Raw genomic sequence first — 18,359 nt, forward strand, 5'->3', positions numbered from 1 at the left:
CATCCATGTTCTGCCATTTTAATCCAGTGATCTGTATCTCCACCCCATTTTCCCACCTTCACTTTGCTGATACCTAATACAAATGACCATTGAAATTTTAATTGACCCAGAATATTTTACTGTCGTGGTTCCCAAACCTATTTGGGCTGTTGCCCCCTTGACCTCCAGGCCACATCCCAAGCACCACCCCCTCATACAATGGCATGGGGTGGGGGGGGGGGGGGTTTAGTTGCGGCACTGAGCGGGGTTGTGGTGGTGGTGGCGGCACTGAGCGGGGCAGAGGGGGAGTTAGTGGGGCTGCTGAGTGGGAGGGGTGGGTAGTAGTGATGGCACTGAGCGGGGCGGGTGGGGGGGTGGGTGGCGCTGAGCATGGGGTTAGTGTCGCCAGCACAATTTGGCAGCCACTGAGACAAGCTCTCGTGAGAACTCCTTGTCACCTTTTATTCTGCTCACTACTACCACTCCAAGTCTGGCCAGAAAATTATTGCACTGCTTCTTCATTAAACTTTGCAGCAAAGTGAATAATAACAAGACTAAAGGTTCAGATTCCCCTCACCCCCCCCCACCACCACCTTTTCCTTACCGCCCCCTGACTGCTCCCTTTTTCTTCACCGCCCCTTTGGATCTTTCCACTGCCCACAGGAGGGTGGTAGCACCCACTTTGGGAATTACTATTTTAGAGGGAAAGAATATCTCATTTCTATTATCCCTTGATGAATAATCTCATTGTAAATGGATGTGTGATCTAAATTTACAGTTGTAACTCAACACAATTTATTTACAATTCTGAAGACGCCAATTGTTTCAGGCCTTGGGCTTCTGAATTCATAGATTAAAAAGTAAGCTATCAAAAGCTGTGTCCTCATAATTAAATTCCCTCACCCATTACTTACTTCTGGTGAAACTACATTATATATCTCAAAGACCAATAGATCTTTCTTGAAGTTCAGTCCCTAACAATTCAACCGCAATATTCAATATTACATCAGTCTCTTACTTCTCATTATTTTATTTAGATGCCTGTCTGCTTTTTGGTCATACAAAGGACACAGGTCTAAAATGTTGGTTTCATATTTTTGTATTTGATAATGCTGCATGACCTGCTAAGTTTCTCTGGCACTTTTGTGTATTAAATTATAAGCACAGCATCTGCACATTTTCTTGTTTAACTCTTATTTTTCATCATTGTGTTTTGCTTCAATAAAATGTCACAATTATACAACATTCAACAAATAAAGGGCTGGGGATAAGCAGCTCAGTAAAGATCAAAAATGATTGTGAGTTTTAAGATGAAATAAATGATTAATCACCATTTGGAGACATGTTGCGTCACCAAAATACTAGAGGATTCTAAACATACCCAATAAAAAACTGTTCATAACATGTGTTTCTCATCTTTTTCAGGCCACAGGAGCATATTGTGACCAATGCATGCAGTCGCTATTCTAGAACAAGAAATGACCCACCAAATTGGTGCGCACCATGCTCCCATCAAGAGTAACATGAAAATGACCAAATAATGAAGTTTCTTTTAGTAATGCTCAGTGATGGATAAAATATTGGCAAGGGCAAAAGAGTTAACACCACTGGACATCTTCAAAATGGATCCACTGGATTTTTCCCTTGCTTTAGAGATTAGACGAGCCTTAGTTTGTCTTTGAATATAGTTGATTGAATAGTTAACGATGAAAGGTGGACGGCCCTTGTGTAATCAATTAGAATATTGAGGCACTGGAGCAGGGGTAATTTAAAGTGGTGGCTTAACCTGACTCTCATGGACAATTAGGGATGGGCGATAAATGCTTTATCTTCTAGTGAAATCTAGATCCCAAGAAATGAATAAATGAAGGACTGAAACCTTGGTGAGCATATCACTCTTTACACCTCCATTGCCCTTAATTAAATATCTTCTTCATAATATGTAGATGCAGTAAAAATTTTAATTGTAGACCTGATTATTAGTTAGTGGTCCAATATTAATTTAAATTCCATCAATAAGTAGTGATAGTTTAAATTGAACCAGAATCCTATTATTAATCGATGCTGCCCATTTCTCCAGAAACTGAACATTTTTAAATCTTTGGATTTAACAGAAAAAAAAATCAACTTTTATGTTTACTTCAGCCAACAGAGAAAAATATTCCCTTTTGTTAGTTGCTCATATTTTTTCCTCTTATTAATTCTATCCTGTCTATGCTTAATGACACAACTTGTACAGCTTTAAATTAGGAATTATAGAGATATTTTGAGACATGATCACTGCCCCCCTGCTCTTTATGATTCATTTCCGTTTTACTCTAGAGTCTTCTTAATTTTATCTCATCTTGTCTTTCTGAAAAAAATAACTGAATTTCTTGAATATTTCTCATCTCAGATTCCCAGGACCAAACTGAATAGGTTGGGGGTACTGGATCAATCAAAATAAATCAAAAGAACATATATTGTTCGATGTTTTACAACAAAGCAATCCTGCTGTGTCAGATGTGCCATCAGAATAGATTTTCTTCTTTACTACAATGGAGTTAATTGCTTCCAGCACATTGCAGACATTAAAAATCAGAAAAATAATTTGTGACAGCAACTGCAGGATTCTATTTTCTCTTGGAAAAACAATTCTTTTCATTGCATTAGGACCTCCCACTAGAGTGCTACTTTAGAAATGCACTTGGGGAAATACTCAGATCTTAGACGATGATATACCCAATTTAGTTATGATAAAAAGCATTATCAGACAATCCCTCCAAGGAAAAGAGCAAGAAATATATAAATTGTAAAGTATTGGTAAAATAATTGTAATTCTGTTCTCAAATGACCCTAAAGGAAAAAAGAACAAAGTAGTCGTAGAAAACCGCATGCACAATTTGGCAGATCTTCATGCCATGGCAGCAAATTAGCTTGTTATTAAAAAGGATGAAAAGCATATTAAAAAAGCCATGAACCTTAAATGTTTTTTTTTATTATTATGGAAGCATTTACATTTTGCAAACTGATAAAGTCTGATATGTTATTAATTTAAAGTTTATAAAGTTGTTCCAAGTTAAACTATTATAAGCAAAAGCAGAGAAAGTGCATATATTCATTTTGAAAGAATTAACAATTTAATGTTAATTTTCCTTGAATACATTTGTGGTTAAGTTTTAACAGCAATTTATATATTTGTATATTTCTAATACAATGGATAGTTGGAAAGGATAGTTTATATCTGGATCCATCCCAAACAAAATTTGAAGAATTGAGTCTGCATTCTTCATTGTTTATAATTTTATTCCATATTATTAAATAAATGCACTTTAAAAAAAAACACATGAAACAGCTACTGTTTCCAAATTTGCAAAATGTCACAGTGTATTACGGCAGCCCATGTCAAATGGATGGAAATTATTGGATTGTGGGGTGTGCATGTCACACACTCATGCTGACGTGTACCTGAGGTAACGTTTGAAGTAGCAGTCAGAAAATGAAAGGTGAAAGACTATCAGATGGACCAGAGAGCTGCATTCAAGGAAAAGAGATTTCCAAATACAACATATCAGTGATTTTGAATCTTCGATTTATAATTAAGCCATTTGATGCTTCATACTATGCACTGTGAAGCTAACAGGACCATTTTATATAAAACAACCAGCAATGAACAAACAGTGAAATGATCATTTCTGAAATCACACATCCAGCCTACATCCTGACTGCACTCAAATTTTAATGCCCTGTCTCCTTCTGTTCACTGTTCTGTAAGACTGCCATCCCTTTTGCTTTCTGAGGAAGGGCATAGTGCCAGAGACCAATGTCCGAGAAAAGACTGCCACATTTCCCTTGCAAATGAGGATACAAAGAAGCATTATACTTTTTATGCAACCAGATCAAGAAAATGACAGAATAAGCACAGGATGTGGATAAAGCCAATGCAAGGCACACTGAACATATGTGCATAAGAATCTAAAGGTTAATTTTCAGTGAATGATTGAGAAAGACTTGCAGTCTCATAGAAGTTTGCCTCTGTTCGCTGTTCGTGCTGGACCAGAGGTGCTCTAAGCCAAAAATTAGCTCATTATAGAAAATAATTCCATGAAGATAACCCCCTCGCCAAGAATGTGTGTTCGATCTTGTTTGGAAATTTCAATTCTCTTAAAAAATGTGAAATCAAATTTTAGAAGTGAGTGCAGCATGCTACACCCGTGCATTTAGCACGTGCCGCAAAGAATCAATTTCTATCCCCCACTTATCCCATTTTTTTTCTCCTTGTCCTGTCTACATGCTTGCTTTTTTATAACCAATTATCTTCACTTTTTTCCTTCTGCTTTTGCTTCATATTTGTTTCGTCTTCAATTACAAATGTTATTGGAAGTTGATTCAAAAATCCTACAAATTCAGCATAGAGGAAAATATATCTTTGGTTGTTCACCTCATCTTGTGTTCTTACTCATTATACCTATTCTATTTATTACATCTAGATCATTTTATTTTACTTGTGCTTTGGGATCTTCATGGGATTTGAGACAAGCTGGCAAATTGGATCCGAAGTGGCCTTGATGATCGGAGTCAGTGGCTACAATTAGAAGCCTATGACCAATGACGTACCACAGGGTTCAGTGCTGGGACTCTGTTAATGATATATTTGGATGTGAGACAGTAATGAAGAGCTTACGAGGGATGTGAGGATTCTAATGATACATTCAGATTGTTCTCCTTGGAGCAAATTCATAAGATGATGACAGAATAGAAGCATAAAAGAGTCTATTCTCATTATTCAATTAGGTCTGTAAAAGGCTGACAGTAGTTTTAAGCAAGAAATTATGGGGAGCAGATGGAGGGGAATTTGATTTAACTTGACCTGGAACCTACTGCCTTTGAGGGTGGTGGAAGTACAGTGATAAATGATGTTATCGGGTAATTAGATAGGTATGGAAGAAACGAGCATGCAGAGCCAGTGGTGGGTTGGACTGAATTGATCAAGAGAGCTGGCCTGCACTCAGTGGGCTGTATGGCTTACATCTGAGCAGAAGTGATGTTTGAAGCTGTTCCCCAATTTAAATATTAGAGGTGGCTCCTAATTTTGAAATGATCTTGAACACTTCCAGCTTGATGCACATGGTTTGTCAGTTTAGCTTTTGATGTTGGAATTTCTCAAATGAGCTTTGTATCTATGTGACAGCTTCAGGAGTATTTTGGCAGATCATGTTATGGCTGGAGTAATCCTAGCAGAATATACTTCAGAACAAGTCAACATCATATCATTAAAGTAATTGTGTAACTTCTCATATATCAATCCATTGGTATTGGTCAACTCATCCCATCCCAGGAATTCACCAGTGCTGTCTTCTCACAGACTGCCATTTACACACACCAAAAGCAATATTCATCTTCCAATTATTTTACTGACAGTTCCGTTCAATATTCCTTAACTCATGGAGCTCAGTGTACACAATCTAGTTGGTCTGCTTTGAACTTCTCTTATGCCTTCCAATAAAGCAATGAATTCTTGGTTTACAATTCATCTAATACATAAATATCTTTCAAGAATGCCACAAACAACTTTCATCCTAGGGTTCTATGTTCTAGAATCATAGAGTCTTACAGCATGGAACAGGCTCAACTTGTCCATGGCAAACAATATGCCATTCTGCTTTAATCCCTCTCACCTGCATCAGGACCATACTCCTCCAAACCCCTCCCACGCAATTTAATTTATTTAAATTTAGACATACAGCATGGTAACAGGTTACTTCAGCCTGCCAGTCTATGCTGTAGGAAGCTAAGACATTGTAGAGGTTTAAAAAATTGAAGGGCATAGGTAAGATAAATAGTCATAGTTTTTTTTTGCAAGACTAGGTAAATATAAAACACTAATAACACCCAATTAACCTACACCCAATTAACCTACAACCCCGGTATGTTTTGAATGGTGGGAGGAAACTTGAAACCCCATGCAGGCATGGGGAGAATGTACAAACTCCTTACTTATAGTGTGGGATTTGAACCCCAGTCCTGATCCCTGGCGCTGTAAAGGCATTGCACTAACCACTATGCCAACCATGCCTCCCTAGTTATCCAAGTGCTTTTTAAAGGAAGCTAATGTGCCTTCCTCTACTAATTTGTCACATGCCCACCATCCCCTGAGTGAAGAACAATGCCCTCAAGTACCTTCTAAATCCCAACACTTCATCCTACAGTTATGCCTTCTGATCTTAGATGCTCCTACACTAGGAAACAGACTTTCAGTAAACATCTCATCTAGGACCCTTATGATTTTATAGATCTCATTAAGATCCCATCTCAACCTCCTCTCTCCAAGGAAAACAAGCCTATTTTTCCCAATTTCTCAGGAAAATTCAACTTCCCTAATCCTGGCAACAACTTGGTGAAACTCTTCTATACCCTTTTCAATAGAACATTCCTATATTTAGGCAGCCAAAATGACACACAATATTCCAAATGTGGCATCAATAACTTTTTTTTTATAAATTAAGCATAATGACACAACACTTGAATTCAATATTGTCACCGATGAAGTGACCCAAACATTCTCTTCACTACTCTGTCGACCTGTGCTGTCATCTTTAAAGAGTTATGTACCTGTACCCCTACATTCTTCTGCTCCACAACATTCTTGAGAGCACGGCATTAACAGAGCATGCCTTGCCCTGGTGCAATTTACCCAACTGCGGCACCTTGTACTTCTTGGAGTTGAACTACGTCAGTCGTTCCTTATCCCAGTTTCCCACCTGCCCTAGATCCAGGTAATCTTCTTTATTGTTGACTGTAGCATATATTTTCATGACAAATTTATCTTGTCATGAACATCCTTGTCTGGATCATTTATATATATTACAAAAAGCAAGGGATCTAGTACCAAACCTTGAGGTACTCCATTAGTCACAGTCATCTAGTGTCATAAACTGTCCACAGCAACCACTCTCCGACTCCACTGTCTTGTCCTCATCTACCTCCTTTGTCGCCTCTTCAAACAATTATCAGCAAAATTCAATCTTTCCAATATAATTTTTATAGATATTTACAAATTAGACATTTTGTTCAGTCTAAGCTTTCCGATTTTCCGCAAATTTCCAACACTAATATTCTCGATCTGTTTTTTTTTAAATTTACTGTTTTATTTTCTTGGGGATTAACATCATGTATTTATAATAATTTATTGGATTTTAATTCAATTCCCATGGTTGGGATCAAGAGTGATTGTGAGCAAGATTTGAATTTAACATTTTCAGATGAAGATTGGTACTCTACTCTCAGCTTGATTAATGATTCCTCATTTTATGCATGATACTGCTTATTACAATTTAAGCTGGTACACAGAACTCAAATACCCACACTTAAATTGTCTTGTTTTTATATAGATATTGATCCATTATGTGAGAAATGTAAATTATTTGAAGCTTCTCTGATCCATATGTTTTGGGAGTGCCCAAATTTGAGAGATTCTGGAATGACATTTTCTAAACTTTTCAATGATTCCTAAGGATAATTTGGAACCTTGCCTATTAATTGCTTTGCTTGATTTTTTTTAGTGATTCAGATAAACTGATATTGGTATCTCTCAAAAAAGTTTTAGCTTTTACATTGATGGCCAGACAAGCAATTTTATTGAAATGGAAAGATGATTCATCTCCCACTCATACACAGTGGTTATATGATGTAATGCCCTATTTAAGTTGAGAGAAAATTAAATATAATATTAAAGATAGAAAGTTTCAATTTATGAAATTGTGGGACCCATTCTTACAATTTATTTATAATTGGAAGAATTAACAATTATTGTATGTTCCAGTGGTTCATTGCCTGTTCCTGGGGGACCCAGTGATTCCACATTATTGATTTTTAAAAATTAATTTACAAGGTAACATTGGGAGGGGGTAGATTAGATTTAGTTTTTTTTCCCTTGATTTTATAGTTATTTCAACAAATGGTTTTAACATGGTTGCATTGATCATTTCAATTAAATGTTTTTGAGGTATCATAAGTAATTTTTGATGTTGTTTTATCTACTTTCTTTTAATTGGCTTTTTTTTGTCCATGCTTTCTTATATATGAATGAATTATTATGCAATTGTCAATTCTGTTTTAATGCTTATATGTTAAACTCAATAAAAATATTTTAAAAAAGAAAAAAAAAATCTATCAAGTTTATGAAACACAACTTTCCATGCACAAATCCATGTCGACTCTCCCTAATTTTCCCCGGTCATCCAAATTTTAATAGACTCTATCCAGTAGTTTTCCTACCACTGACATCAGACTAACAGGACTGTCATTATCTGTAAAAATCCTTACAACCCTTTTTAAAACAACAGTACCCCATTTGCCATCCTCCAGTCATATTGAACTTCTCTTGTCCTCAGAAAAGAGTTAAAATTGTTAGTTAAGGATCCAACAATTTCCCTCTTACATTCCCTACAATGTTCTGGGATGCACCTGGTCTGGACCTGGAGATATATTCACCTTAATACAATCTAAGACTGCTAACACCTCTTCACTACTGATGTAGATATTCTCTAGTCTAGTGGTTCTCAAAAAAATTTTCTTTCCACTCAACTTAAGTAATCCCTTACTAACATAAAACTAAATGCAATTGAAGAGGTTCCTGTTATATTTCTCAGGCAATCGCTAACTTTTATCTTATTTCCACGTGTCTTATTTCCAAACCTTCTCATCTCCCCTTATTTGATCAAAGTACTGTGAAATCAGTTCTTTCATGGGTATACAAGATGGTTAAAAAAAAATGTGAAACTACCTGTCTCCTTTATTACAGGGTTTTAAGTCTTAATTCTGTACATTAGAATGTCACAACTTGAGACCATAACATAAAACATAAGAAATAGGAGCAGGAGTAGGCCATGTGGCCTTTGGAGCCTACTCCGGCGTTCAATGAGATCTTGGCTGATCAGATGATTAGGCTCATCTCTATCATACGTCTTTTCCCCATCCCTCTTAAATCCCCTGCTACATAAAAATTTACCCAACCTTGTCTTAAGTATATTTACTGAGGTATCTTCCATTGCTTAAGTGGGCAGTAAATTCCATAGAATCACTACCCTCTGGGAAAAGCATATCCTCCTCATCTCCATCCTAAATCTACTACCATCGATCTTGAGGCCTTCATCGATCTTAGAGTCTCCCCATCAATGGAAACAAATTACCTACCTCTATCTTATCTATGCCTTTCATAATTTTGTATGTTTCTCTCAGATCCCCTCTCATTCTTCTAAATTTCAGCGGGAACAATACATCTTATTGTCCTTTTCATCTCTGATCCCCTAACCTGGTCTCTTAGTTTGAAAAATAAAAAAAAGTTTGTTGATAAAATATTAATCCTAACCAGAAAACTTCGGCAATTTTACCTCCTTCTTGTATCGCAGCTGGTTATATAGAGCTGGTTTCTGAACGGTTTCTATCTTCACTTCTTGCGTAGATGTCCGATACGATGGGTTGCTGTACGTTAGATTGCCCACAGCAGAGTCATCAAACTTTGACTTTTTGTGCCTAAAGTGGTTGAATAAAGTTACTTGCACATTCCAAAGGAATTCCATCTCTATAGCCGAGATCACATACCTCAGACATCTGTTGTAAAATTTAAATAAGCTGCTGATAAAAGAGAGGAGAAAGTCAACTTTTGGGTGTTCCTGCCACATTTGGAAGGACACACCTTCAAACTAATTATTATCAGTCTGTTTATTTTACTGGAGCAAAAAGAAATAGGAAGAACTTGAATAACTGCACAACCAATTCTAACTCAACTTGGAGCTGTCAGAAGTAGCTGTGATGCATTTAAACATTCATACCTTAACATTCTAACATCTTTAACATTTCCTTGCCTTTTGTCTCATGGGAACAGGTAGCAGTTTATACCATCAGAAATCCTAACTTGATTATTTTAATTATGACTTTCCAGAACATTTCTCTGCAGTTCCTCAAAAACTACGGAAACTTCCATTTACAAAGTGCTTTAGTACTGCAAAAACACCTCAAAACACAGGAGTGTCATCAAAGAGAACATTTTAAAGAGCCATAAATAGAGTTGATAGGGCAAATGACCATCATTATCAAAGAGGCACCTCTTAAAAAAAATGTCTTCAAAAAGGAATGGAAAGAGGAGGGAAATCTAGAGCTTCTGACCCAGCTTTTCTTACCCTCATTTCCGGATATGTAACACTGTACATTGTATATATTGAAATATCATTACAGGTTTGCATGCTATATTAGTTTTACTGTGAACACAGGCTTTAAAACATACTAACTGCTATTGTTGCAAATACACCTCCTGTGCCGTGTGCAAAAACAGACACTGGAGGAGCCAGTGTTAAAGTAATAAATATTTACTCAAGGTACAGAGAGTGATTAATCACTTTCTTGTAGAACATAGATAAACTCAATAGTGCACTTAGGGCTACAAGTGGATAAATATCTGGATAAATCTCTCTGTATACCAATCATGGACTTACTCTTTGTGTAGCCTATAGTATAAATTTCTTGCAGAATATTTCCTGAATTTTAAGAAATAAACTCATCCTGGAATAGTTGTTAAACTAAAATTGAAACACAGTACCTGTAAATGATGATTGCAGCTATGAGAATTAGGATAGCTAATATGGTCAAGACTGCTCCAACGATGTAACTGATGCGTAAACCTTCACCTACAAAGATGACAGAGCCCACTGGTCAGTTGTATAGCTGAAACAATGATGAATGCAACAAAATATTTTTCTCTTACAGAAATCTACCTTGCTTGATAACCAAGAACCAAAAACAAACAGTTTTTGGGTCACAAACATTATCCATGGATGGAATCACTAACTCGTAAAGCTGTAAAATTCATAGGGTCTGCTTGACATTTCTATACAAATGCTACTGACACATTATTTCCTAAAAATTCAACAAAAAATGTCCCAAATATTATGCAGGGTACTGCATATGTATGAGAACAATTCATTCTTTAAATGGTAGTTCTACACATCACCCTTTTCAGAAAGAAATTAAGAACAACGATAGATTGCAAAATTAATTGCAATGTTGTATTTAATGGATTCTTTAAAAGCAGCCTTGCAAGAATTCACCACAGCTCACCTCTTGGGTGAGGCAGTAAGGAAAAATGGAAGCATGCTAGATTTTACTGCAGCTAGTCAAAAAGTTTGGGCATCTTATAAAAGGTTTTGCCGGAAGAATCATGCTGGGGCCATGCCCTTTGCCTGCTCACCGGGAAAACACAAAGGCAAATCCTCCCTACTTTTAGACTCTACTCTCCCAATTAAATCTATCCTACCATCTCATTCTTTTTTTTCTCCATGTATAATCACTGGAGTCAGCGATTCACACCAATACAAATATTTCTTCACATACTTATTTACAACAAAGGAGTTTCTGTGTAGATTTCATGGAAAATGTACAGACCAGCAGAGAGATGATTGTTCATTATGTATTAGCATGAGAATTGGCACACTGACAGTTCTTTAGTGATACCAGCTAACAGTGCAAATGGATTGTTCTGACATTTGAAAATATCGAAGGGATTAATTTGTTATCTTTTCACAACACACCTTTATCAGGCGACAAACACATCCTTGGATATGTGCATGCAAAGCTCATTTGTTCATTGCTTTGAGAGCAAAGTAATAAAGCAGTGGCACGTTTTGCATAGCGATGAGCGCAATGCCTTTACAGTGCCAGTGATCGGGACAGGGGTTCGAATCCAGCGCTATCTGTAAGGAGTTTGTACATTCTCCCTGTGTATGCATGGGTTTTCTGGTTTCCTCCCTCTGTTCAAAACATAGGTCAATTGGGTGCAAATTGGGTGGCACGAATTTGTGGACTGAAATGGCCTGTTACCATTGTTTAAACAAAAAGGATCAACCAAATCACAAATATTTTTTAAAAATGTCACACCAAGTCCAGAGCCATTAACATTGGGAAAGGAGTAAGATTTATTTTATCACATAAAGTTGAATATCCCAAAAATGTAGTTTTGTTTAAACGTGTGCATCTAAAATTTGCACAGCTAATCATTATTTCGCTTGTGTGAATTTCCTGTGGTAAACTTCTCCACCTAGTGGTGTGGTTGAGATTGGATACAATAAATTATAAACAATGCAATTAAGAGGCAACAGTTACATGGATGAAATGTTACCTGCTGTAGAATGCAGGGTAACCCCCACTTAAAAAAAATTTGGCTTTATTAGGCCCACCCATCTGCTCAGAATTAACATAGGAAAGTGGCATGTGAACTAATAGAGTGAAATACGAAAATTTGCAGATGTTGTGATTGTAGTAAAATACACACAGAAACGCTGGAGGAATTCGCAGTGCCCAGAGGAGATAAAGATATATTACCAACGTCTCAGGCCTAAGGCCTTCTTCAAGGAATAAGCAAAGAACAGGAAGGCATAAGAATAAAAGAGTGTAGATGGAGTCCAGACCAAAAAAAAGTGTTAATTAGATATAATGAGGTGAAAATTGATTTTGGCTCTGTGCAAGGAGACACAGAGGAAAAGTGTGGGGGGGGGGGGGAGGGGAGAGAGAGAGAGAGAGAGAGACAGACAGAGACAGAGCTGGGTGAATGTCAACAGGGAAGAAGGGGGTGCGAGTGGGGGACATGGGTTTAACAGAAATCAGAGGTTGATATTAATGCCATCCATTTGGAGGTTGCCCAGATGGAAGATGAGCTGTTGTTCTTCCAATTTGCGGGTGGTCTCAGTCTGTCAGTGCCATATGCCCATTACTGAAATGGGTAGGGAACTGAAATGGGTGGCCACAGGGAGATCCACACTATTGTGGTGGATGGAGAGAAAGTGCTCAACAAATCTACCAGTCTGCCCTGAGTCTCTTGCTGTAGAGGAGACACCAGCGGGAGTATCTGATGCAGTAGATGACCCATGGCGATTCACAAGGACTGTTTGGGGCCATGATTGGTGTTGAGGGAGGACATGTGGGCTCAAGTGGACCATATCCTGCGGTCACAGGGGTAGGTGCCAAGAGGATGAATGGTGGGCAGGGAGGAAGGGACAAGAGAGCCACAGAGGGAGCGGTCCCTGCGGCAGGTGGAGAGAGAAATATGTGTCTAGTGTTTAGTGATCACGTAGTAGATGGTGGAAATGGCAGCAGAGGATATGTTGGATGCAGAAGTTGGAGGGGTGGTAGGTGAGGACAAGGGGAATATTTTCCTTGTTACACATGGGGGCAGAGGACGCCTGGGTAGATGTACAGGTAATGGAGAATATGTGGGTGATGGCCAAGATGATGGTGGTAGAGTTCTACAGCATGGAAATAAGGCCCAGCTACTCTATGCCAAGCAGCATGCCCTTTGGCTTTAGTCCTACTTGTCCACATTAGGCCCATACCCCTCCCATCCATGTAATTATCCATGATCTTTTTTAAAGAAAGCTAATGTATCTAGCTTCACCACTTTGGCAGCTTGTTCCATATGCCCATTACCCTCTGAATGGAAAACTGTCCCCTCACATCTATTTTAAATCCCACCTCCTCATCTTATTGATTTGCCTTCTCGTCTTATAGACTGTCACGATTCACCTTATCAATATCACTCTTTTGACAGAGGTTGTTTTAGATGTATGAGTAAAAATACATACCATTCACTGCGGTCAACACCTGGTTTGCATCTGGATCACAGAGACCTTGACTGGCATCTTTCTGAGAACAGCTGGAGGTAAACCACAATAAATTTAGCATTTTCCACGAGATCGCAATACCCGCTGACAATTTCAACATTTGAAAATGTGCATTAGCGTGATGTAAATTATTTAATGGATCATCATGTGCAATCATTTAGTTGTATGTAACAACTTTCAAGTATTATTTCAGTGTTAAGCATTGATACAACATGTGCCTCTGCAACTGGTAAAGTTATCCCAATATCACTGCTGTTAGCTGGTGTTAAATTGCAAATGAGGCACATTTTGACAATATTTGAACACTCCCTCAAAGATGGCAATCTTCTTGTAAACTCTTGTTAACCTGGCATTTGTGGACCCTGAATTCTCACGCATTAGCAACGTTTCACAAAATGCTCAAACTTATCTTTTGTTATCCAAAGTAAGCACAAAAAGACCATTTTAGTCCATTATATACAAGGGCAATGCAGTTGTAGGCTGATTAGTAAGAACATCTTTGAAGATATGGCCCTTCATGCGATGGTGAGAAGTTATTTATTTGATTTATTTTTGGTATATTTTACTGTTTAACTTCAAAATACAGTATTGCCGTGAACAGCATTGTGATTTAAAAGGGTAAGGAGAAGATATAGTTTGACAATTTAATGGGTTATGCATTGAATACTAATGTATGATCTACAGTAATTCCTTTGAGCAATCCACATGCCACCAGCACATTCATACAATCAATAGCCCCCATCCCTATTGATGATGGCTGAGAGCACACCTAACCGTGTTCCCAGAGAAGTACGTTGAGATTTATTTGTGCAATGATACACACTATCAAGTTCCATTCCCACATTTGTAGTCATCTATTTAATGCCATACTCTGAGGTTGCCCAAACTCATTTTTTAAAGGTACATACTCACAACTCTAGCAGCACTATTCCCATTACTGTTACGTAACACTGATCGAAGACTGGATATTACAGTGATGGGAAGGGAGCAGGAGAGACCTGGACAGACTGATGGAGATTATGTTTCTTGTGCAAAGAGGCCTTGGAGACCTTTCAATGCTAAAGTGAGACACTTCAGGCAGAATGTTACTTGACCTCTTTTAGTCTATGAATGCCTGTACTTTAGGGGAACTGCAACTGCAGCAAGGAAAAGTAGATGAAACCCTCTCTTCATGACTTGTGCATGGGTGACCACCATAATGAATAACAACCTGTAATGATCCTAAGGCTAGGACATTGAATGATTGTGACCCTGACTTTCACAGGCAAAGCATTTCAGACACACAAAAAGCTGTACTGAAGGTTGCATGAGGTCACAGATCTCAATAAGGATGGTCTTAAGTTTGAATTAACATCATGATAGAGCACTGTTCAACAGTATTGTTTCTCAGAGAGGCAAAGCATGGATTCCTGCGTATTATGCTTGGATAAATCTTGTGTGAGGATTATTCTACGTTCTCTTCAAGTATAGTATATCAAAGATACATGTGCAATGGCAGAAATGCCCTGGAGACTCATTGTATCAATTTCAGTGATGTACAGGAGGATGGGGAGGGGACATGAGAGAGGAGAGGGGTGTCAGAATTGTCCAATGAAGATATATTAAACAGATCAGCCCAATGTGGTAGAAAACTTAGAAGACTGTAAGACAATATTGTTGAAACATATAAAATTATTTTAGGATTGAGAGGGTAGATAGAGGTATATTGATTTCATGGCTGGGGTGTCTGCGATCACAGACTCTAAATAACGCGCTGGCCAATTGGGAACAAGTTGAGAAGAAACTTCTTCGAATAGAAGAAACTGTCCCTCTCAAACTGCTGTGGAGATTCAGTTGCTGAGTACTTTCAAAAGTTAATGCAATTTTGAGATGTACAGTATCATTTATTCAGTGGAGAAAGGAGTTGTTCACCAAGGATGCTTTCCTTGCCTTCAATTATTTTTCATCCTTCCGATATTCCTTGAAGAATTCCTTTATATCTCACCTACATTTGAAAATGTGCAAGGTTTAGCCATCTACTGAAGTGAGCAAAAGCTCACAATTCATCAGGATTTGTTCATTCACACACACTTTGATAAAAAAAGGTCTCCATTGGTCAAGCACTGGCAGGATGGCTGTTGTCCGCTTCTCCAATCCACCAAAATCATGGTCACTGCTGTGAATTCAGCCTAGACCATCTTATTGCAGAGTCGAAGGCAAACACATTGGTCACATTGGTCAACTTCCCTCAGCATTGGGAGCTTTATTTATGAATCAAAGGAAAATATTGGCTTCAAGTTAAATTATAGCCATCAATTTGAAATTTTTAATTTAAATTTGACATCCCTCTCCAAAGATTCTGTGTTCCCTGTGCCAAGTAATATTAAGGAAGACACAATAAACATTTCCCAACCATACATAGTGTCAGCATAATGATGTGTTTGACTCTAAAATGATATAACAGCAGATAATGTTTGCAACTTAATTGAATTGCTGTTCCTCTTCGGCTACAAGTGGGCTGTTTTAATGTTGTTGCTCTCCATCTGCATTAACATGGTACAATAAGCCTTCTCATACATCTGCAGCTGCAAGAGGGCAGTCCCACTTCTGTCTATACCTGTAGGAGGGTGATTTCAGTGCTTCATTTGAGGCATAGTATTTTCCACAGTTTTGCTTAAAATTGTTCCTTCCAGCCATGCAACAAAACCTGCAGAGGTGCTGGTGCAGGGAACCTTGTCCTTCATCCATGCCCAGAAACATCAATGCTGGTAACCACGTGAAGTTACAGGATATTTACTTAGTTGAGCACTCTGCAGGGCACAGCAAACTTGCATTTCTCCAAGGCCCAGTAAGATTGTGATTCCCCTTTAACAGCAAGATCAGCAATGACTGATGAAAAAAATGAAATTCCATAGCATTTCTATTATTTTGCACGCATGAAACTCCTTGGCTATTTATTTCCAGCTCTGCACTGAAGAAAGCATGAACATCATGTAATGTATTGGATCTTTAAATTATTTGGAAGTATAATGGCCAATTTACTGCACAAATATCCTGAGGCTTGGATGATTGAACAGAATTTAAAAAAAAAAATCACTGGAAATGCACAGGGGATCAAGCAACTCCTCTGGAGAGAGGAAAAAAGAAAACCTTTGTGATTGATGGTGTTCCATCAGAGTTCATTTAGCTTCTCCAAAGGTGCTTCCCGGTGGAGTGTTTCTGGCATTGGATGTTTTTATTGCAGTTTTCCGACATTTGCAGCTTTTATTTATTGACCTGAATACACAAGTTCAAACCTCACCATAACTCCCAGGGAATTAAGTATATTTGAAGTAAAAAGCAAACATGATGGCAATGATGAATCTAATGGGACTGTTTCAGTGACATCTTTCTGGGAAGGCAATTTGGTACCATTGCACAACTATCCAATAGGTGTGATGTGAGCTATCAACAAGAAGGATGTCTTTAAAATGACCAGCAAGGAAGAAATTAGGTGACCAGAAATATAAAAACCCAGTAACCCACATGAATTAAAATTTAAAAAAATCCAACAGCTGGGAGGGAAATCACAGTTATGTAACTTGACTGAATTTTTATACTGTTGTATGGATAAGAAACAAAATAATCAAACACTCCCTGTTTTAACAATATATTTGATTCTCACATCTCAGTGTTTTTACTGAGATTTATTGTATCATCATATTATTTTGTGCTGAATATCTACACAAGAAAATACAGAAAGATCTGTGTTACAATAAGAGGTGGAATTTGATCCACTAATGGGAAGCCGAGAATGGTTATCGTTTCTGCTGAAAAGTAGGTTACCCAAAGCAATTAAATGCCTCGAGAGCAGACACCTGCCCTTCAGATCCTGACTCAACTTTAAATAAAGTCAAAACCTTTCAAGATAACAGGAGGTGGCAAACATTTCAATATGCACACTTACTTTTCATTTATGTTCTCAAAAGAATCAGTAGGCTTTGCAGGTAAGGAATTGGAGGATTTGGGAGGGCCAGCGTCATCAGCTTTCTCACCAGAGCTGGTGGTCCCTGGAAATGGGGGCATGTATCCAGGAACTGTAAAGAGATACATTTGGATTAAGCAGGTTGTTTAAATACCACATCCACATCTGTCCTACACCAGAGGATTAGGAAATTTGCACATTGTTGCTTGTTCCTGCATAATATCCCAATCTGCTTGACAAAGGTATCAAATGTAAAAGTAATTCTTTCTGAAAGAATTTTGGACATAACCTTGCACATAACTTTTATTTTTAAGTTGAGTGCAAAGAATAAAATGGACGAGCTTATGTTTTAAATGTGAGCACGGGATAAAGACCAGTTAGTTCACAAGAAGAATATCAGGGATAACGGATCCATTAGTTAGTATTTAATAAAATATGCTAATAAGCAATTGGCAGGAAATGGACAGAAATTATTGTTCCAAGAAAGCAAATATGGTTTTCAGATTACTGTGGAGTCAAAACAAATGAATTGGAGGTGGAAGGGATTGTGTGAGAGGGAGAGGGTATCTCCCGTGATGTGCATGGAGACTAAATACATACAAACAAGAGGAAAATAATTTTCAAATCTCATTCAACTCCATTCCACTATTACCAGACAAGAGCAAATCCCTGGGATAATTAACTGCTCAAAGATGTGGTGCAGAGACAAAATATGGAAGATCTAACATAAATTAACCATGTAACAGTGTCATTGTAGAAAGAATGAGTTTATTGAGTTGACACAATTT

At 37.8% G+C, this 18,359-nt stretch overlaps 1 protein-coding gene across 6 annotated transcripts in view; it reads right to left on the reverse strand.

Moving 5' to 3' along the window:
* Positions 1-18,359, reverse strand: part of lrp4 (low density lipoprotein receptor-related protein 4) — a 426,474-nt gene that overhangs the window by 16,929 nt on the left and 391,186 nt on the right. For 4 of the 6 annotated variants that reach the window (XM_069905480.1, XM_069905469.1, XM_069905494.1 and 1 more), the window contains exons 34-37: positions 17,554-17,683; positions 13,590-13,660; positions 10,556-10,643; positions 9,351-9,492 (exon numbers count right to left, since the gene is read on the reverse strand). In XM_069905480.1, coding sequence (XP_069761581.1) covers positions 9,351-9,492; positions 10,556-10,643; positions 13,590-13,660; positions 17,554-17,683 — 431 coding nt within the window. Of the gene's footprint in view, positions 1-3,426; positions 3,493-9,350; positions 9,493-10,555; positions 10,644-13,586; positions 13,661-17,553; positions 17,684-18,359 lie in introns of those variants that run through there. The other 2 variants (XM_069905487.1, XM_069905504.1) reach the window with 2 other exon arrangements.

Source organism: Narcine bancroftii, chromosome 1 (genome assembly GCF_036971445.1).
Source record: "Narcine bancroftii isolate sNarBan1 chromosome 1, sNarBan1.hap1, whole genome shotgun sequence".
Lineage (NCBI taxonomy): Eukaryota > Metazoa > Chordata > Chondrichthyes > Torpediniformes > Narcinidae > Narcine > Narcine bancroftii.